The sequence below is a fragment of the Eublepharis macularius genome, chromosome 3 (genome assembly GCF_028583425.1).
Source record: "Eublepharis macularius isolate TG4126 chromosome 3, MPM_Emac_v1.0, whole genome shotgun sequence".
Taxonomy (NCBI): domain Eukaryota; kingdom Metazoa; phylum Chordata; class Lepidosauria; order Squamata; family Eublepharidae; genus Eublepharis; species Eublepharis macularius.
The window spans coordinates 178,259,839-178,281,351 of record NC_072792.1 but is presented as its reverse complement, the minus strand read 5'-3'; the positions used below and the strand labels follow the sequence as shown (position 1 = coordinate 178,281,351).

General features: G+C 45.6%; 1 protein-coding gene across 1 annotated transcript in view; it reads right to left on the bottom strand.

The window, feature by feature from the left end:
- Positions 1-21,513, bottom strand: part of GAB2 (GRB2 associated binding protein 2) — a 206,953-nt gene that overhangs the window by 74,898 nt on the left and 110,542 nt on the right. Inside the window, exon 2 of the mRNA XM_054973128.1 lies at positions 9,787-10,087. Coding sequence (XP_054829103.1) covers positions 9,787-10,087 — 301 coding nt within the window. The remainder of the gene's footprint in view (positions 1-9,786; positions 10,088-21,513) is intronic.

The following is a 21,513-nucleotide window of genomic DNA, read 5'->3' as shown; positions in this document are numbered from 1 at the left end:
TTGCCCACAGGGCCAGGAAAAACACAAAGAGTGTGAGTTCTAACAACTGGTTGGCACTTCTTCTATGCTTACGATGGACAGATTTTTGGCAAGCGTGCTGTCAACGAACCCCAAAAGAGGAGAGGGTGCAACAGGTCACATGCCTGAGCTTGATCTCGTCAGATCTCAGAAGCTAAGCAGGGTCGGCCTTGGTTAGTAATTGGATGGGAGACCTCCAACGAAGACCAGGGTTGCAGAGGCAGGCAATGGCAAACCACCTCTGATAGTCTCTTGCCTTGAAAACCCCAGCAGGGGTCACTATAAGCCAGCTATGACTTGAGGGCACTCTCCTCCACCACCAGACTGCATATAAGCTTCCCCTATAGAACAGTAGCTCAGCCGGGCCATTTCAGATTGGGAAAATGACACCAGGGGATGGCTAAAAAAATAGGATATATAGCTCGACAGGAGGGGGGTGCCAGGGTCACCTTAACTCACACTAAAAAATGTACCTAGATCCTTTGCCAAAGGTAAAAGCAGAAGTAAATAGTATTCTGGAGACAAGTTCCAGAAAACTGAATGTTATTCCCGGGTTGCAAAATAGAAAAGGTTCCAGTAGCACCTTTGACTAACCAACTTTACTGTAGCGTAAGCTTTCGAGAAACACAGTTCTCTTCGTCAGATGCATGGAGAACTGCGGCTCTCGAAAGCTTACGCTACAGTAAAGTGGGTTAGTCCTAAAGGTGCTACTGGACCCTTTTCTATTTGGCTAGTACAGACTAACACGGCGAAATCCTCTGGATCTATTCCCAGGTTGGAGGTTCTTAGCCTTTGATCCATCACTGCCCACTAAGCGCACATTATTTTCAAAAGCCTCTTAAAGCTGTAAGTAAAAAATGAGGGCATAAAAGCAGCAGGCGAAACAACTTCATATATACCAGTATTCCATTTCTCACCTGAACAACTAAGGAAGGGTAGGGGCTGCGGCTCAGAAGGAGAACGTGGCACACAGAAGATCCCAGATTCAGCTTCCAACCTCTCCAGTTGATTTGTTTAATTTTATTTTTGCTTCATTTAGACCTTATAGGCTTAGGGGGCTAATAACAACACCCAGTCCTGTTGCCAGAGTTGGGTCTGGGATCCCCCAAAGATCTAGAGACTGGTGCTCTCCTCCTCCATGAGTGTGGGATGTCTTGCCCTGACAGTCGTACTCTCCTTTGCTTGTACCTTTGCTTCTCTTCCTTCCTTGTTGAAGATTCAGGGGGGGGGGGGCGCTGGAGGTGGATGGATCGGTTCAGGGGGTTCCTGCCCTGCTTGTACCACTGGCTCTTGAACGAGAGCTTGGGGTGATAGAGAAGGCAAGGCGTCTCCCCTTGAAGGCTCCTGTTGGAAGAGGAGGATTCAGGGCTGTTCCTTTCCTCAGATTCCAGAGGGAGACAAACCAAAGAGTTAGAAAGATAGAGAGGTCAGGACACTCTACTGTTTACTGCTCTGACCATCCTTTGATATGTAGATTGCTATTCTCAGGATTTCCTTCTCCTGACTTCCTCCCGCTTACCTCTTCTCTTCCTGGCTTGGTTCCAGGCACCATCTCTCTCCTTCTCCTCCCTCTGTCTTGGCAGCATGGATGCAGGACATTTCCTAGCATCCATGCCCATCCTTAGGCTAGATAGGTAGTTAGGCTCTGTCTCTCCTCTTTTCCTATCAGAGTATGGAGTTCCTACAATAAATCACTCTTATTTCCTTTCTAAGCATAAGCAAGCATATGCTTTGTTATTTTTTCTCCTGTACACACACCAGCAAGCAGAACCAGTTCACAACCACCGACAATCACGCTTCCACTGCTAAACGACAGACTCTGCTAATGGCCCAAACATGGAATCCTTTAATTAGGTTTCTGGGGCAAACATACGATTTATTTATCAGCTCCAGCGTGCATGTAGCCTTGGACATGGTGGAGGTCAATGGACTCCTCGGCCATTGAGGAGGGTTCATCTTTCTCTAAGAAGTCTTCCTTGCAAATCTAGCTTGGGCCAGGGAAGGTCCTGATGGCATATCGACAACAGAGACAAACAAGGGAAAAACAAGTTCTCCAAAAGCGCCGGTTTTTATTTAATCCCAACAGGCGCTTTGTGGAGAACTTGTTTCTCTTTTATCTTGGTAGCTATTACTGAACCCTGCTCTGTGTTTTCATCACACAGTCTTATGGACAGAATATTGATTCCACCCCCACCCACCCCATCCATATGGGCAGGGAGCACTTCTTTGATTACTATTTGCTGCATCCCATTTTTATTTAACAGCCTGGGAGGAAACTACGATTTGAGATTTGATCCTCGGTTTCTCAGGAAGCAATATAAAACATCTCTCTTCGGTAGCTAGCTGGCAGAAACCATTGCAAGTAAGCAGAAGAGACTGCCTAAAATGGCAAATGCCCCTATTAGACCCCCCCCCCCAATTCTGAATGCACCCCAAGATTTGTAGATTGCCCCCCCAGCGCAGCTGTATAACCCACACTTCTAGGCAATTAGGGACAATCTATGTGAGAAGGGAAGAAGTAAAATCCGGAGGCATGCCAGGATTTTGGGGGGAAATTTAGGTGTTCTGCGTATGGCCGCTTGGCTGCTGATTTAAGCCACGGGGTTTGGTAAGTTCTCCTAGGCCTATATATCCAAATGTCTACATGCTGCAATGCGTCCACTGGAAGTTCAATATTTGGGCTGTCCTGTAACACAAAGCAGCTTTGAAATCACTCGTCTCCAGACCGAGATGCCTCCCTTTTCTAATGCATCTGGACACATCTGTGGAGTTTGCTGCCTCGAAGAATTACGGCTTTTGTAAAGCGGGTTCAGAAACTGGGCTTGGCAGGTGAAGCGTTTCCTTTCTTCGAGCATTAACCAAGTTCAGGTCAACAGCGTCTCCACCCTCTCCTCCACTTGCCTGCTGTTGAGGTCACTCGGGGTGGGGGGGTGTATGTGGGGCAGGGGTGGAGGGAAGAGCGTGCTCCTTGGAGGGGGGAGTCTTGGAGTTTTTCCATTTTAAACAATTCCTCTTCTCTCAGGGGGACGAGCTTATCCATAGCTTGTTTTCCACAGTGCTTCTTACGATGGCAGCCAAGTGTTTCTTTTACACTTGCAAGTCCTGCATCGATTCTCCAACGCCTAGTGCTGGAAGGATTCTTTTGCAAAAGGAAAAGTGAGCTGGAATCCCGCTCTTGAACTGATAAGCACAAAGACTTGACCGGTCCAAAGAGGGCTGCCTGCCCCACCCCTTTCAAAAGCCATCAGGCAGTCTGCCGTCATGAAGACGGCATTGTGTTGAAAAGCACAGACAACTATTCCTCCTCTCCCATGAGAAATGGACGTTACGATGATGAATTATGCAACATAATGAGTGCAACATGGCACTTGACCAATTTAATGCGACGAGAAAGAAATGACCCCGCACGGCGGAACTTCTCCATTGAGATGGGGAATGGGGTGCAAGGAGGTGAAGGGCCTCCAAGGCTCCACGAGACAGGGCACCCCAGTCACACATTTCCCACCTAACCCACCTCACAGGGTTATTGTGAAGATATAATGAAAAGAGCCAGTTTGGTGTAGTGGTTAAGAGCGGCAGGACTCTAATCTGGAGAGCCGTGTTTGATTCCCCACTCCTCTACTTGAAGCCAGCTGGGTGACCTTGGGCTAGTCACAGCTCTCTGGAGCTCTCTCAGTCTCACCCGCCTCACAGGGTGCTTTGTTGTGGAGATAATAATGGCATACTTTGTAAACCGCTCTGAGTGGGCATTAAGTTGTCCTGAAGGGCGGTATATAAATCAAATGTTGTTGTTGTTGTTGTTAACCAGGGCCCAGCAGGATTATTATCCTTCCGCCGGGCCTGTAAGACAGAGATGTTCCGCCAGGCATATGGCGGAGGCTAGGCTGGGCCCCCGCCGGCCATACTTGACTTGACTTGAAAAGATTTGTCCACCACCCTATACATATCTATAGATATGGATATATGGGCCATGTCTGAAATGAAGTAACTCTTTCATCGCCATCTGAGGAGAAGTTTTTATTGTATGTAGTGTTTTAAATTTTATTGTAATTTTTTATCTGCTTTTATGTGTTTTTATGTAAATTAAAATGTTGTGCTCTGCCCTGAGCCCACTCGGCGGGAGGGCGGACTAAAAATCTAATAAATAAATAAATAAACAAACATTAGGAGAAGAGAACGAGGCAAGTCATTCTGTGTCTCATAGGGGAGAATGGCTGTGTACTAGTGAAGCAAGTAAATAAATAAATAAATAGGTTTATATCGCCTCAGGTTAGTGGACAAACAAGACAACACCCACCCAGACTTTCACCTTTGACCTTCATGGAAGCAGCTTCCAGAGTCAAATAGGAATCCTATTTGTCTATAACAATGTTATCCATCCATTTATCACCACTAAATACAACGTAATAATAAATGCATTTATTATGTCAATATTCCAAAAAATATGTTTTCTACTGACAACATGGGGCTGGTTGTAAACAGAGGGTCCCAAGACTATGGGCCAAGCTACAAGTGATGAATGACACTTGAACAGCAAGTGTATTTCTCCCTGTTCACTTGCCCTCCACTCAATCCACTTGCTGTTCAAGTGTCATTCGTCACTTGTAGCTTGGCCCTCTGTCTTGCCCCCAGGCCACCTCTATAGGAACAGATGACACAAAGTTAAGAAAGTGATGCGGGGTTGGTTCTCTCAATAATCAGCTAGTTATATATGAGACAGTGTTTATGATGTTGGACTAGGACAACCTGTTTGAGCTTGCAAGCACCTTTGGGATTCTGACACAGAGTATTGGGGGCAAAACTACAAAATGGATACCCGAGGAGGTGAAGCAGACCACAAAATGGCTGCCCCAGGAGGTGAAGCGAACCACAAAATGGCTGGAGGCAAAACGAACCACCAAGAAAGTGGGTTCCAGGAAAGGTGTCAGCAGGCTCCATGGGACTCACAGGTGGTATGTTGGGAAACCCCTAAATTAAGATCAGGGAGACTGGGATTTGAAAGGTGAGATTAGGCCTATATAACAACAACAAAATTCGATCTATATACTGACCTTCAGGACAACTTAACACCCACTCAGAGTGGTTTACAAAGCGTGTTATTATTATCCTCATGACAATCTCCCTGTGAGGTGGGTGGGGCTGAGGGAGCTCTGAGAGAGCTGTGACTGGCCCAAGGTCTCCCAGCTGGCTTCAAGTGGAGGAGTGGGGAATCAAACCCCATTCTCCAGATTAATAATAACATTATTATAACATTCAATCTATATACCACCCTTCAGGACAACTTAACGCCCATGCAGAGTGGTTTACAAAGTGTGTTATTATTATCCTCGTGACAATCATCATGTGAGGTGTGTTGGCTGAGAGAGCTCTGAGAGAGCTGTGACTGGCCCAAGGTCACCCAGCTGGCTTCAAGTGGAGGAGTGGGGAATCAAACCCGGTTCTCCAGATTAGAGTCCTGCTGCTCTTAACCACTACACTAAACTGGCTCTCAGGTCTACCCTATGTCCTGACGATCAGATATGAAATGCTAAATTGCAGGCTGAGAACTCAGTTCCAAGGCACACAGGGCCAGATTCCAATCAAAACCATGGTGCAGGGAGAGGGGCCTCATGCCATTTTCAAATCCATCATTTCAAATCCTTGCTCCATGATGAAGCTCACTACCTGAACTCTGAGCCAGTTATTTTCTTTTTCAGCCTAACCTACCTCACAGGGTTATCGTGAAAAATAAAACGGAGGAGTGAAAAACCATGTACCATTTGGAGGAAAAGGTGACAGACCTATATGACTTCAGCTGATGTGTTTGGGTTTATTCATTGAAATAAACGTTTTTTAATTGTTTTAAAAAATGTGTCAGACAGTATGGAATACAAATTCACCATCCAGTATAATTCCAGTTCGAATTGACTTTCATTGGAACGGAATAAGTTCAATATATATCGCTAATGCGGGATGTATTTACAAACAAAATGTCCATAAATATTCGATGGTAGCAGCAATGCCACAACGGGCCAATGATGGCTATTAAGTTCACTGAAACCAGTGTCCACGGCGACGAGCTTAACCGGTCTCCTTCACTTTCACTCGTTTCAGCCCACTTCCTTCTTCAGGCCGTTACTTATCAATATCTTTTCCTGCAATTTTAACCTCCAATATCGAAAGAACAATGACACAATTGATAAGTAACGGCCTGAAGAAGGAAGTGGGCTGAAACGAGTGAAAGTGAAGGAGACCGGTTAAGCTCGTCGCCGTGGACACTGGTTTCAGTGAACTTAATAGCCATCATTGGCCCGTTGTGGCATTGCTGCTACCATCGAATATTTATGGACATTTTGTTTGTAAATACATCCCGCATTAGCGATATATATTGAACTTATTCCGTTCCAATGAAAGTCAATTCGAACTGGAATTATACTGGATGGTGAATTTGTATTCTATTGGTCTGTAATTTGGGCGTTATGGGTCTGTAAGTTTGGGACTGTATGAGATGTAAATATCGGAATTACACTGTAATAATTGTGCGTGGTTGTGACTTCCTTGAGCCTGCGTGCTCTTTTGGTTTTGTGGATCTTAGGAAGTGGTTCCCTTCTGTTGGTAGACAGTATGGAATAGCCTGAGTCTCTTCCAACTGTGTGTTTGTGTGTGTGTGTGTGAACTTTGCTACTCCTTATGTTCTCCAAACGATCTGTCCCTAATCTTTGGCATATATTAGAGGGCTTGGAAGGAGAGAGACTTGGTAGCAACCAAAAATAATGGCAGGCTAGTAAGCAAGGACAAATTTGCAGACGGCTGAATAGGCCCTTTGACTCCAAATGCGAAGGAGACATTTGAGACAGTGCATCAGATAGAGGTTGCTGTATAGGGATCTATGTCAATAAATCACCCTGTCCTTGTTTCAGTATAATCAACCTGTAGCTAATCTGACAGTGCAGAACCGGCGCTTGAATGTTGGAAGTGAGAATCAGAAATGAAATTCAGCGTCATGGGGTTTGGTATCGCTGCCTCAAATGAAGAGGTGTTAACATGTTTTATCAACCCCAGAGCAAAAGATAGTGTAACGTGGGAAATTTGACTTGTGTGATGTTTGCAATACGGTGTGATATAGAAGCCTGTAAGAAATGGCTGAGTTTACTGAATAAGTTTATCTGAAGATATATATGAGTCAAATTGATTGATATTATATGATGATAGTTATATAGATTTATAATTGAAGGGGAACAAAAACAGTAATGTAATTGATGTATTGTCGAAGGCTTTCACGGCCGGAGAACGATGGTTGTTGTGGGTTTTCCGGGCTGTATTGCCGTGGTCTTGGCATTGTAGTTCCTGACGTTTCGCCAGCAGCTGTGGCTGGCATCTTCAGAGGTGTAGCACTGTCTTTTGGTGCTACACCTCTGAAGATGCCAGCCACAGCTGCTGGCGAAACGTCAGGAACTACAATGCCAAGACCACGGCAATACAGCCCGGAAAACCCACAACAACCATAGTAATGTAATTAAATATAACTAAAGCAGAAAGAAGAAGATATGTAGAATGAGTAACACATAGAGCATAAGTTAAATTGGTTGACTTATATGAATGTATGGTTTATATGGTTTATGATCTATAGAAATATTTGAAATTATGAAAAATGGGATAAATTGTTTATCCAACATGGAAAAAGGGACTCAAAGTTAGGGTACAGAGTATCAAAAATAGTTAAAGAATTATTGCTTAGAATAAAGGGAGAATATATATTTGTTAGATAGAGGAATATAAAAGGAGTAAGGGAAAAGGGACAAAGGGTTGGAAAACTGTTGGAAGTCAACAAAAAGGGGGGGAAAGGGAGGGGGTTAGAAATTGGGAAATGGGAGAATTGATTGTAATGTGAAAATAATTGATCCTAACCGAATAAAAAAATTTTCAAAAAAAAAAGAAAAAAAAAGAATTGGCTGAGTTTTTTGCTGGTTTTTTTCATCCCAGGGCTTTTTTTTTCTTGGAAAAGAGGCGGTGGAACTCTCTATTGCGCGCGTGTGCTCCCAGAAATGCGTGATGACATCACTTCCAGAAGTGCCGTCCCTCCCAGAAGTGACACCGCTTCCTGGAACCCAGCATAATGCATTACGATGAGATAAATGTTAGTAAGCTTGGAAAATTACACTGTTATGAGAAAGGGGTTGTTTCCTTTCTGTATCCTCTACAAAAAGTGAAATCTTCCATTCCCTTTCCCAAACATTTCATTTCTTTGGAATCATATTTTAAAATATGCGAGAAGGGGGCCTCTAAAAATCCAAAACCCATCTCACAAATCTAAATTCTAACAGATTCCCTCTGGCAGCGTAGAAAAAAAAATCCAAAATACTTTCTCAAAATTCCACGGAGTCTGAAATTCTTTATATAATGAATATTGAATTTTCAAATTTTCAGGGAGGGTTTTGCTTTACTGGAGCAATTCAAAATTAGATACTCAACTTTAGCTGCATTAGATTTATACTTAGTTTAAAATGGCTTTTTTTGTTGCCTGCCAACTCTACCTTACCAATGGCTAAGCCGTTGTGATATTGTGAAATGCTCATAAATATTCCAATGTCCCACACAAACAATATTCATAAGAACTTCCTTAACCTCCACCCATATGTCCACTGCAATTTCAGTGATGTTAATCAGCTGAAGGTAGGGAGAACCATTTGAATTACAGCTATTAAGACATAAGAACACCTATATGCTGATGAATATATTGATGAAAGCCTTCTGTGACATGGACACAGCTATCCATTCCTAGCATAAAACTAGAATAACCATAACTGATATTTTAACTAATACAAATAACCATAACTGATATATTTAACTCAGAACCAATCTGCATTCAAAAGCTGTGGGAACCAGAACACTCACCCCCATGAAAAGAAAGCAGAATGAACTCAAAGCAACACACACAGTCCCACCCTGAGAAGAAAGCAGAATGAACTCAAAGCAGCACACACATACACAGAAACCCCTGAATGAAATGAAAGCAGAATGAACTCAAAGCAGCTAAGCCTCCTCTGGAAAGCCGGCCCCAGCAGCTCTGCTTGCACTCTCTCTCTCTCTCTCTCTCTCTCTCTCTCTCTCTCACTCATGAATGAAAAAGAAAGCAGAATGAACTCAAAGCAGCTAAGCCTCCTCTGGAGAGCTGGCCCCAGCATCTCTGCTTATACTCGCTCCCTCTCTCTCTCACTCAAAAATGAAAAAAAGCAGGATGAACTCAAAGCAGCTACACTTTCTCTGGAGAGCTGGCCCCAGCAGCTCTGCTTGCACTCTCTCTCTCTCTCTCTCTCTCTCTCTCTCATGAATGAATGAATGAAAAAGAAAGCAGAATGAACTCAAAGCAGCTAAACCTCCTCTGCAGAGCCCGCAGGGCCGAAGGAGGAAGGAATCACGTGGGCAGATTCTAGACCTGCCAGAATGGCGTTCTGGAGCATTCCCCCCTCAACAAAAGCCCTGCCTCATCCTCTGTCTCCAAGATGAAGTTCTTTGAATAAACTAACCAAGTCTATCTGTATTATCAGAAACCTCTGTCAGCGTTCCTTCGTAATGAGGGAATTATGTTGGCTGTAAGTCAGGCATCCTGAAATTTGTTAAGAATACAACCATTACCTTTCACAGACATCTTGGAAGCATTTCAAGCTTTTAAATTCTGTGCACATAGCAAGCAATCTTTTTCACCCGTACTTGCTGGCTTTTGATTTATTGCCTCATTCTGTTTTGAAATGACATTGATTCAGTCCAGCCAAGGAACTTTAGCCGTACCTGAATTCTCTTCAGACTGGTTGAAGCCACAGATCTGGCAAATGCTACGGACCCACTTGTTCATGTCATCCTCCGTTTCGGCAACAAGGTAAAAGGTCCTTTCGCTGGTCTTGATGTCGAAGACGTAACTGTCCTGCAGTTCCTTCTTGTTGAAGGTGAGGCCAGCGTCCACTTGTTCGCAGAAGTTAAGGTTGATGACGCGCAGGGGCTTCTTGGAATGGTCGTTCTTGTAATACTCTAGCACATCTGGGTCGCCGCTCATGCGGCCGCTGCGGAGGATAAACCATCGCTTCTTCCATGCCTGGTGAAAAAAACAGAAGGGAGGGTCACTGGAGGTGAAAACTAGAGATGGGCACAAAATGGAAAAAAACAAAATGGGCATTTCATGTTTTGTTGCATCCCACGAATCATGAACTTTCACGAAATTGTCCCGTTTTGCGAAACGATTCATTAGTTTCATGATTCATCAAAATCCAGGGCACTTCAATGGCCCCCTTCATACCCAGAGATGCCAAACTTGCAGGGAGACTTCAGCAGGCTCTCCTCCACCCACCCTCACCCAACAAGCCAGCAAGAACAAATACTCTAAATAAGAATATAACCAAAGAAAATTAAAGAAAAAAAGGTAGGCCTCAATCAAGCTAGGCCCCAGAGCCAGGCAATGCCCTGAGACCAGGGTTGAGTGGGGTGGAGGAAAGAAGGCACCCTCACCCAGTGACCTTCCCGGCAAGGCCAAGATCTGAAAATAAGAAAGAGGCTTTTCAGTCTCTTTTAAAGCAGGAGCAAATCCAGCCAAAAACTCCCAATTCCACTCTCTCAGTTCAGATCCCAGAAACAGGTCCTCCCTCTCCCTCTGTCTACTGGAACTGAAAAGCACGAGGCAGAGAGCTGTGCCTTATATAAGAAATGCTCACATAGAGCAGAACAGGTCTCTGGTTGGCAGACAGACCTACCTAACAGGGTTTGGAGGGATAAGATTGGTGTTCCCATGGCTACAGAAGGCCCATCTCCTCAGTTGCCTAGGGGATTACCCCCCCTGCTCCTTGCTGTATAGGGCAGAATGGAAGCTCTCCAGTTGGCAGGGAGAGTTGCCTATCAATTTTATGTGGGCTAAGATTGGGGTTTCCAATGGCAACAAAAGGTCTGCAGACATTCCGGGCCTATGTTGCCTAAGGAATAAATGGTTCAGCGCCAGCCTGTCTGGCATCATGAATCATTCATGAATTGAATGAATCAGCCCCAAAAGTCGTGAATTTCGTGAAAACCACAGCCCCACAAAACGCGTTTCGCGAAGCACGAATCGACCCGATTCGTCATGAAATTTGACTCGTATTTCAATTCGTGCCCATGTCTAGTGAAAACACAATGAACATTGGCCAATGGCTAATTCAGAGATACACTATCTGGCTATAGATCCAGAGGAATTAGCCGTGTTAGTCTGTAGTAGCAAAATCAAAAAGAGTCCAGTAGCACCTTTAAGACTAACCAATTTTATTGTAGCATAAGCTTTCGAGAATCAAGTTCTCTTCGTCAGATGCATGATCCGAACTGGTCAAATACAGAAGAGGAGGGGAGAGAGGGGAGAAAGAAGGGGACATATATCACAAGGGGACAGGATGCAATTAGTTCTATCTGGCTAGAACACATGGCAGATATCGAGTAATGGACACTTAAAGCTGCCTTATATTGAATCAGATCCTTGTTCCAACAAGTATTTTCTATTCAGTATTGTATTGTCTACGTCAATATTGTCTATTCAGACTGACAGCACCTCTCCAGGTTCTCCAGTGGAGGTGTTTCATGTCACCTCCTATCTGATCCATTTAACTGGAAATGCCGGGAATTGAACCTGGGACCTTCTGCATGCAAAGCAGCTGCTCTACCATTGAGCCATAACTCCTCCTCAGCCCCTACTAATGAAGATCACAAAGGAGTATTGATAACAGTGCTTGACCTTGTTTTGCCACGTAGAGGATTTGCCTTTGTGAGCATCAGTTGCTAGAAATCATAACTCTTTTTTCCTTTTTCTACAAGTTTTATGTTAGGATGAGAGCTTCCTTGATCACTCCCTTTCTTTCTACCTCCCCAAATGGCTATTAATTGATTATCATTTATTAAACCCTCTTGTCACGTAACGAGAGGAGGATTGCTCTTGTTGTCATTAAAAATATCTCATTAGCTGTAAAAATCCACGCAAACATTTTTAACAAGGAAACGCCTTCTCTCTGACACAACCCTTTCTCCTCTACGCTCCCACCAGAGCTTAGTTTTATGGCTCTTTGGGTGTTAACTAAATTTTATTTGTGCCTTTAAAAATATTAATCATAGATTGCATTATTTTAACGTGTAGGTTAGTTGGTTGATAGCAGCCTCGTTAGCCCAGCTTAGCCTGAGTCCATCAGACCTTAGCAGCTAAGCAGAGTTTGCCATGGTCAGTACTTGGATGGCAGACCAACAAGGAAAACTGCGGTTGCTACGCAGAGGCAGGCAATAGCAAACCACGTACGCTTCCTTCTTGCCTTCATCGCCCCATTGTTGGGGTTGCCATGTGTCAATTGCAATTTGACAGCACTGTCTTCTTCTGTTTGGCTGAAATTTTGTCTAAAAGCCATTGCGGTATATAGAGGTTAATTGGTATAGTACCTTGGACTTTATGGTAGTGACTGGGGAACTGCTAATTTGAACATAGTCATAGGTGATGCTCAAATCTTTTCCAGAGGGCCATTTGCAGGGGTGAAAGTAAGCTGGTGCGAACCAGTGCAAAGCAGTCCACGTGGTACCTCCCATCTTCAGCTACAAGACCCCCCGAAGAGAATTTATTTCAGTAAAAAATGACTGCCACTGCTAGTCACCTGCCCTTTGGAAAGTCCTTTCACACTGCCCCTTTGAAAAGAGATTAGACAAATTCATAGAATCATAGGCACCTCTAGGAAGGGACCTCCAGGGTCATCTAGTCCAACCCCCTGCACAGTACAGGAAATTCACACCTCCTCCTGACACCCCCAGCGACCCTTGATCTATGCCCAGAAGATGGCAAAACACCATCAAGATCCCTAGCCGAACTGGCCTGGGGAAAACTGCTTCCTGACCCCAAAGTGGCGATTGGCATTACCCTGGGCCACGAGATCCAGGGACCACGAGACCCACGGACCACGAGAAGGGACCATGAGAACTAAGCACTGGTGTAGCCCTTCCTGCTCTCCCTCTCATGATCTGCCCAGGTTCACAAAATCAGCATTGCTGTCAGATGGCCGTCTAGCCACTGCTTAAAAACCTCCAAAGAACGAGAGCCCACCACCTCCCGAGGAAGCCTGTTCCACTGAGGGACCGCTCATGGAGGATAGGACTGTTAACGGCTAATTGCTTTCTAAATAGAGCTTCCATGTTCAGAGGCAATATACCGGGGTGCGTAATAGTGTAAGAAGGCTTTTATGCTACATAATATATTTAACATTATGTACTTAATACATACTACATAAAATATTTACTATTATGTTGCTACATAATATATTTAATATATGCTATATAATGCTTTTATGCTACGTAATATATTTAATTTTATATTGCATATTATTTATTTACTTAGAAAATCTGCACCTGCTTTTTTCCCAGCAAGGGAAAAGCCAGAAGGGAGGAAAAGCAGCTCTCGGAATGTGATTTTGAAGGAAGGAAAGCTGCTTTGGGGTGTGAATTTTGACTAGGCAAATTTCTTTCAAAGAAAAATTAATTGCCCCCTTCCCCACTGGCGTTCTAATCAAATTCAGTCCCTGCAGCTACATTAAAGCAAATATTTTAAAATAAACAAGCAAGAGACAAGCCAAATGTTTTTCACATATTGCATTTTTGACTCGAAGGACAACAGTGTGGACAATGGGCAGGCAGATAACTGCCCGATTGGGGCCCGATCCGCAGAGAAATTCTCCTGAGCCAACCCTACTGAAATGGAACAGAGGTGGAGGTGTCTAAGCATGCAAGTCAGATTTTCTGCCTCAGGCAGCCAAACTGGCTGGCCTTGTGCTGAAAGCAACCTTGGACGGACAATGAAGTTGATTGATGAGTCCTGTCAGTAAGCTCTGAGCCAGGCTGATCAATGGCTTAAAAAAGGGAGCTTGGGCCAGTATACATTCATTTTCCACTACATGCAGACTGCATTCAAGTTGAAGATGCACAGAATCTAAACTTAAAGAAAACGCAGATTTTTTTGCCACTTTGAACATACCCAGTTCCCTTACGGCAAGTGTGACCCTTGGGCCGTCGAGCTCAGCGAGATCTGATTGGTAGTGACTCTCTGGGTCTCAGGCAGAGAGAGGCCTTTTCCCAACACCCTGCTGTCAGAAATCTGTTAACGGAGTAAAAGTACAGCCTCTTCGTTCAGCGTTCGTCTGAGATCTGAACCCAGGATCGCTGAGCGAGAAGCGAGAATCCAAGAAACTAAAGTAGGGTTGCCACCTTCCAGGTCGTGGCGGGAGATATCCTGGAATTACAACTGATCTCCAGGCTACAGAGTAGGGTTGCCAGCTCCAAGTTGGGAAATTCCTGGAGCTCTGGGGAGTGAAACCTGGAAAAACCTGGAGAAAGGGGTTTGGGGAGGGAAAGGACCTTGGCATGGCATAACTCCATAGAGTCCACCCTCCAAAGCAGCCATTTTCTCCAGGTGAACTGATCTCTGTGGCCTGGAGACCAGTTGTAATTCCGGGAGATCTCCAGCTGCTACCTGGAGGCTGGCAACCCTACTACAGAGGTCAGTTCCTCTAGAAAAAATGGCTGATTTGGATGGTGAACCCTTTTGCATCATAGACCACTAAAGTTTGTCCCCTCCCCAAACTCTGTCCTCCCCAGGCTCCACCCCCCAAATCTCCACTTCCAGTTCTTTTATTAATACTCGTAGACTAACAGGGCATAAGCAAACAGGAATAGTAATATATTAATATCTAGACAATGTGAAAATATAAGAATACAACATTTTTATATTAGGAAATAACCAAAGTCTCGAGGAATTTCCCAACCTGGAGCTGGCAACCCTAAGCCATTGTACGTCAAACAAGCCAGATTTACGTAATATAAGTACAAGCTATGTGATTGGATGAAGCTGCCTTATAGCAAGTGAGGCTGTTGGTTCATTCAGCTCAGTTTTGCGTACTCTGATTGGTCAAGGGCCTTCCCCGATACTTGCTACCCTGCACCCTGCCACTGGTGGGCCATGAATTTCTGACCCGTGTCCCTATTGATTGTAGAGTTGCCAGGTCCCACAAGTCTCCCAGCGGGAGACTGGTACGCTGGCTCCTACCCTGTCGCTGCTCCTGCTGTAGTGTCCGTGTGCACGCGCTTCTGGCGTGCGTGATGACGTCACTTCCGGGAGTGACATCATCACACAGGGTCAAAGGGCGCCCCATGTGAGGATGTCACGCGTGCCAGGGAGGGGCAGAGAGAGCGGGCAGCAGTCTCTCTCTCTTGCTGCCGCTGCTGTGCCCCTGGTCCCTGCTGGCACTGGCTGCACAGGGGCTGTGGCGAGAGAGAGAGCTGTGGTGGGCACGGCCTGCTCTCTCGCTGCGGCTGCCTCTGTGCAGCCGGCGCCGGCAAGGACAGGAGCTGCAGTGGCCACGGTGAGAGAGCAGGCTGAGGCGGCAGCGGTGAGAGCAGCCTGCTCTTGCCATTGCCGCCTGCTCTCGCCCAGGAAGGGGGCGCCCCAGGGAGTGCACCCCCCTGCTGGCCAGTTAAGTGGGCGTGGGGGGGAGGGGGGATTGGGGGATCCCCCGCCCCAGGCGGGGGGGGGATGACAACCCTAATTGATTGCTCTCCGTGCCTTTTCCACACACATTCTTCAGAGTCACATGGACTAGTAACGTGTAGCATCGTTAGCACTTTGAAATTTTCTGTAATGATGACTAAGCAGTAAGCACATCCAACACAATTGTTTTGAAGGGAACGATCGGTGCAGATTCAGCAGCTAGGGGCCACACAAAAGCACCACTGCAACTTCGCTATCCTGTCTGTGCTGTTTCTCTGCTTCTCCTTCTCTTCCCACACAGAGGGTGGCTGTTACCGGTGTGGCCTATCTACACTGGAAGTTAAACAAGAGATCATCTTTCCCTTTCTTCTTCAACCTTCTCAAGCCTGAACGAAAGCTGGAAATAGGATGAAATAGGAAAGCCTATTTCAGCCCAGTTTTTAATGTCTCTGAATTCTTTGTCCTGATACCATGGCCGTTTTCACACTGCTTACTGGCAACAGAACATCGCGCCGAGCTCCCGGAACAGCAGTGTCTTCCTGGGGCGATTTCACGTTCCGTTCCGGGAGCTTGGCACGATGTTCTGTGGCTGGTAAGCAGTGTGAAAATGGCCAACGTACGAATAGTTTGATTTGCTTCTTGACGAAGTTGCATTTGCGTAGTTAACCTCAGCTTTTTTGGCTCTGGCAGTGGCCTGGTGGAACACTCTCCTAGCTGAGACCCAGGCCCTGCAGGATCTAGTGTAGTTCCACAGGGCCTGTAAAATGGAGATGTCCCACCAGGCCTATGCCCAAGGCAACAGGAACTCCTCTCCAACAGCCTCCTCTGTTCTGCCTTATTTTACTCCATCTTGGCAGATTCTCACCCACCTAATTGTACTGTATAGTTTCTTTTACAGCTGCCACGAGTAGATTCTGTAGCAGATGCCGTTAAATGGTTTCCAACATTTACTAATGTTTAGTATTTATATGGTGATAGATTTTAAATTTATATTTAAATTATGAAACTTTTATTGTGTATAATTCTAATTATATTGTAACCTGCCCTGAGCCCTGCTTGCGGGGAGGATGGGCTAAATATCAAATAAGTAAGTAAGTAAGTAAGTAAGTAAGTAAGTAAGTAAGTAAGTAAGTAAGTAAGTAAGTAAGTAAGTAAGTAAGTAAGTAAGTAAGTAAGTAAGTAAGTAAGTAAGTAACACAATGGAGCCTCTATTGTCAACCTCTGCCAGATGTTCGGGATAAAATTTAAAAAAAAGACGATCACTGTTGCTTTCATGCCTTAAATGGGAGTGTCATAGAAGTATGCAGCTGACGTCTGCTGGAAACTGAGTGCTGGGACCACAGGGCAGCCAAAGCAAGGCAACTCTTCCACTCCCATTTTACCATACAATCAAAGAGGGCACAAAGCCATTTTTTAGCACTGTGGTCTTCAAACTTTCCGGACTTAGGACCCACCGTTAACCCCAGGCACCAGCTTGGAACCCAAGCAGCTGCAAACACATGGCAGGAACTCATATGACATCACAGCCATGTGACAGGAAGAGGAGGGACCAGAACTTCTGAATCTATCAGTGCTAAAATCCTCTCTATTCTGCTGTTAACATAAGAATAGCTGGCTGGATTAGACCAGAGCCGATTCCAGATGACTAACTTTAAGGCGTTTCATGCCGCCCTCTTCTGGATCGCGACGGGGAAAATGCGAAATATCGCGTTTCCTCGCACGAGTTTTGCACGTCATCGCGCAAAACTCGCGCAAGGAAACGCGATATTTCGCATTTTCCCCGTCGCGATCCGGAAGAGGGCGGCATGAAACGCCTTAAGGTTAGTCATCTGGAATCGGCCCAGCAGTCCATCTAGTTCACACAGTGGCCAACCAGTTACTCTGGAGGGCCAACAATAGGATATTAGAGGTTGACGCCTTCTCCTGAAGTTGCCTCCAGGTACTGGTTTTCAGAGGTTTACTGCCTTTGAATATGGAGCTTCCCTTTAGCCAACATGGCTAGTAGCCACTGATAGTCCTGTCCTCAGCATGCGCACAAAGTGTGCAGGAGCCATTCCCACACACCATAACATGTTCTTCTAGAAAGCAGCCACAAAACTACAGCAGTTCAATGGGAGAACTCCATCATCTACGGTCTCTAGAAGAGCCCAAAGTGTCCGTGCAAAATCCCATTATGATTTCTAGCTGGTGAACACTTGAGAAGCCTCTCCCATGCTGCTCGGAGCAGACAATTTACAAGCCTCTCGCACACCGAGCTTCCTGCTGCCGCCTCCCCCCCAACAGCATCTTCCTCTCCTGAGCAAACATCTGTTTTGTATGTAGGAAAGAGCGAGTTCAACAACGCTCGCTTCAAGGGCTGTTTCTCAGATCATGCGTCTCGGTGCCAAGAAGACCGCGCATGTATTTGTCTAATACATATTGGCCCAGCTGCCAGAGGCAGACAGCGGGGACCAGAGCTAGAATTTTAAAAGCGTGAAGCAAGCGTTCGCCTTTAATCATAGGTTGTCAAGGGGGTGCTGATGTGATCCCGTGGTCCTCGGAACACAGCTGTCCTGGCTGGAACTGGACAATGTCTCCCTCCTCACGCAACATTAACATATTGTAGCAAGCATTTTTGGACGGTTATGAAGCTCTATTTCCCTCCCTAACTTCCATTGTTATTGTTTTTTCTGTAGCTGCTCCCGTTTTATGGAACAGGTTCCCTGAGGCGGTGTGGGGATTGCCGTCCTTGGAAAATGTTAGGAGGTGTTGTAAGGCTATTTTTCTCATCAGAGCTTTAATGGTGAGTAGGCTGCAAGTATTTTATTACATTTTAATAGATTTTACTAGGCTTTATTTGGCTTTGTGTGGGGAGGTGTTTGATGCTTTAATTACGTACTGTAAACTGCCTGGACCCATGGGGAAAGGCGGGATATAAACATTTTAATAGATAAATAAAAATTAAACAAATTGTTCCAGGGTGATTTAATTTGCCTTCCAGGATCAGCCCAACAGTTCATCTATTCCAGCAATCTGTTTCTAATGCTGGTTAGCCACATACTGCTGTCGTTGTGTCTGCCAACACTTTGTACTAGGTAAGGTTGCCATGTCTGCTGACAACTCGTGGGAGAGTTTGAGGGCAGAAACTGTCACTTCTGGGTTGAGTACGCAGAATTGACATCGCAGCACTATTCTCCACTCTAGGGATTCTCCCAATCTCTATGGCAAAAACCACAGAGATCGGGAAAATCCCTACAATGTCATGTGACGTAGCGATGGCATCATGCATCGCCATTTCCCCTCCCATTTTTGCTCTCATTGCTCTATCAAACAGCAGTGGGGCGCCCATATATGGGGGCAGGAAGTTGCCCGTTTCGGTGGGCAATCTGAAATCCCTAAAAAGAGAGGTATCCTGCCCTTAGTCTAGGAGGTTCTATTTTGCTATCATGGCCTTATAGGCTGATATCCTTTGGGAACTGGACACATCCTTTTAAAAAATCCACCGAAAGGCCAGAACGACAACATATTCTGTCAATTCACAGCCTCGATAGTAATTTTTTCTCTTTTGTCCCCCTCCATTTACTTTTGGTGCCTCCTCTCATTTCTATTCCTCTTTCCCCTTATTTTGTCTACGGGAGATTGTCAGTTAGGGACAGGCCACTGCAGGCCCTGGGGCTCAATAAGAACGAAAGAAGAGTCTGGCTGGTTCAGACCAGTGGTTCACCTCATCTAACATCCCGTTTCACACAGGGGCCAACTAGCCCCTGTGTGAACAAGGCCTTCTCCTCATTCTGCCTCGTCGCCGTAGTATTAATAGGCCCTGTGGGATTCTTCTGTGGCTCACAACAGCTCTCCTGATTCCCATGATTCCTACTGTGGCATTACCCCAGACGTTTTCTCCCTCACAAGCTGAAACATGGACAAAACACTCTTAAGTTGTGTGCAGCGAGAGAGGTTCTGCCCACGTCTGTCTCCACCATTCCTCAGGAAAACAGGATTTGGAAGAAGAGCTGTACAAAGGAAGAACTGAAGGGCTGTCCGGTGGAAAGGCCTGTTCTCTGGCTCCAGAAGACAAGGCCGGATCTAATAGGCTTAAGTTATAGGAGGGTAGGTTGATGATAAAAGCGGGTTTGAATGTGAAGCCAATTTTCACAGGGGCAGGTGGACTCTCCATCACCGGAGATCTTCAAGCAGAGATTGGGTGCCATCTGTTGAGGATACTCTGTTGAGGATTTCCTGCCCCAAGCAGGAGTTAAACTAGACAGCCTCTCAGAACTCTCCTTTGAATACATGAACCTGCCCTATACGAAATCAGACCTTCAGTCTATGAAGGTCAGAATTGTCTACTCAGACTGGGAGCTGCTCTCCAGGGTTTCAGGTGGAGATCTTTCACATCGCCTGCTGCCTGGTCCTTTTCATTGGAGATGCTGGGGATTGAACCTGGGACCTTCTGCATGCCAAACAGATGCTCTGGCACTGAGCCATGGGCCTTCCCGTTGCTATTCACAGCAGGGAAAAGATGAGCTCTTTGCCTGAGCAGGAGCATGAACATCACTTCCATCCTACAGTCGCTCCACTGGCTACCCGTCGTTTACCGTGCTCAGTTCAAAGTATTACTTGTTACATACAAAGTTCTTCATGGCTTTAGTCCGGCATACCTACGGGATTGCCTCCCTCCCTATGTCCCTCCACGGCCGCGTTGCTCATCGGAACAGGGTCTCCTGCAGGTGACAGACTGCACACAGGTGAAATCAGCAGCAGCCTGTACAAGGGCTTTCTCTGTGGTGGCCCCTATCCTGTGGAAGTCTGAGGAAGTCAGAAGAGTCCCCACTCTCCTGGCTTTCCATAAACGAAGCAAAACCGAACGATTCAAAAAGGCTTTTCGCTCAAACGGGAGGGCTGCATTGTAGGGATGGGGTCTCAGGTGCTTCACTAACAAATTGGGGATCACAGACTTCATCACCATTTTTGCCTCATATATTATCTGCTGCTTTAAATATGTACTCCTATGTACAACCAGCACTCCATGCTGTCTAATGTTAGTCCTAGAATTGATTATGTTTTGCTTCAGTATTTTCTACTATGTCTTGGATCCTTGCTAATGCTATGTCTTTAAACTTGTATTTGTTTACCTTATGGTATTGTATTGAAATGTACTTATTTGATGTGGACAAAATCGAGAGGGTGCAGAGGAGAGCGACGAGGATGATCAGGGGTCTGGAGACTGAGCCCTACGAGGAAAGGCTGAGGGCCTTGGGAATGTTTAGTTTGGAGAAGAGGAGATTGAGGGGGGACACGATTTCTCTCTTTAAATATTTGAAAGGCTGTCATTTGGAGGAGGGCAGGGAGCTGTTCCAGTTGGCAGCAGAGGGTAGGACCCGAAGCAATGGGCTTAAATTACATGCACAAAGGTACCGGCTGGATATTAGGAAAAACTTTTTCACGGTCAGAGTAGTTCAAAGGTGGAATCAGCTGCCTGGGGAGGTGGCGACCTCCCCCTCACTGACAGTTTTCAAGAAGAGGCTGGATGAATATTGGTCAGAGACGCTTTAGGCTGATCCTGCACTGGGCAGGGGGTTGGACTAGGGGGTCTGTATGGCCCCTTCCAACTCTATGATTCTATGATACTGATCATATTAACCTCATACTGTGTAATCCGCCTTGAGTCTCAGTGAGAAAGGCAGACTATAAAAGACACAAGTGAATGAATGAATGAATGAATGAATGAATGAATGAATGGTTGCCAGCCTTCTTAGAAATGAGCTGCTCCTTTAGTAAGCAAGTCCTCTGCTTTTGCATAGCATCCCCATGCGTGTGGCACAAAGATACAGAAATGACGCATTCCCTGTCGCAGAGGTTGAGTTTTGCCCACCTGTAATTTCCAATTAAGATAAAGGGGCATTTTGTTCCACAAAGGACTCAAGGAGTGTAACAAAAAACAGAGAGAAGAAGAAGAGCGCTCTGCTTGGCTTGGCAAGCCACCAGCGAGTTATCACGGGCCCCCATACCATCCGTCAGCC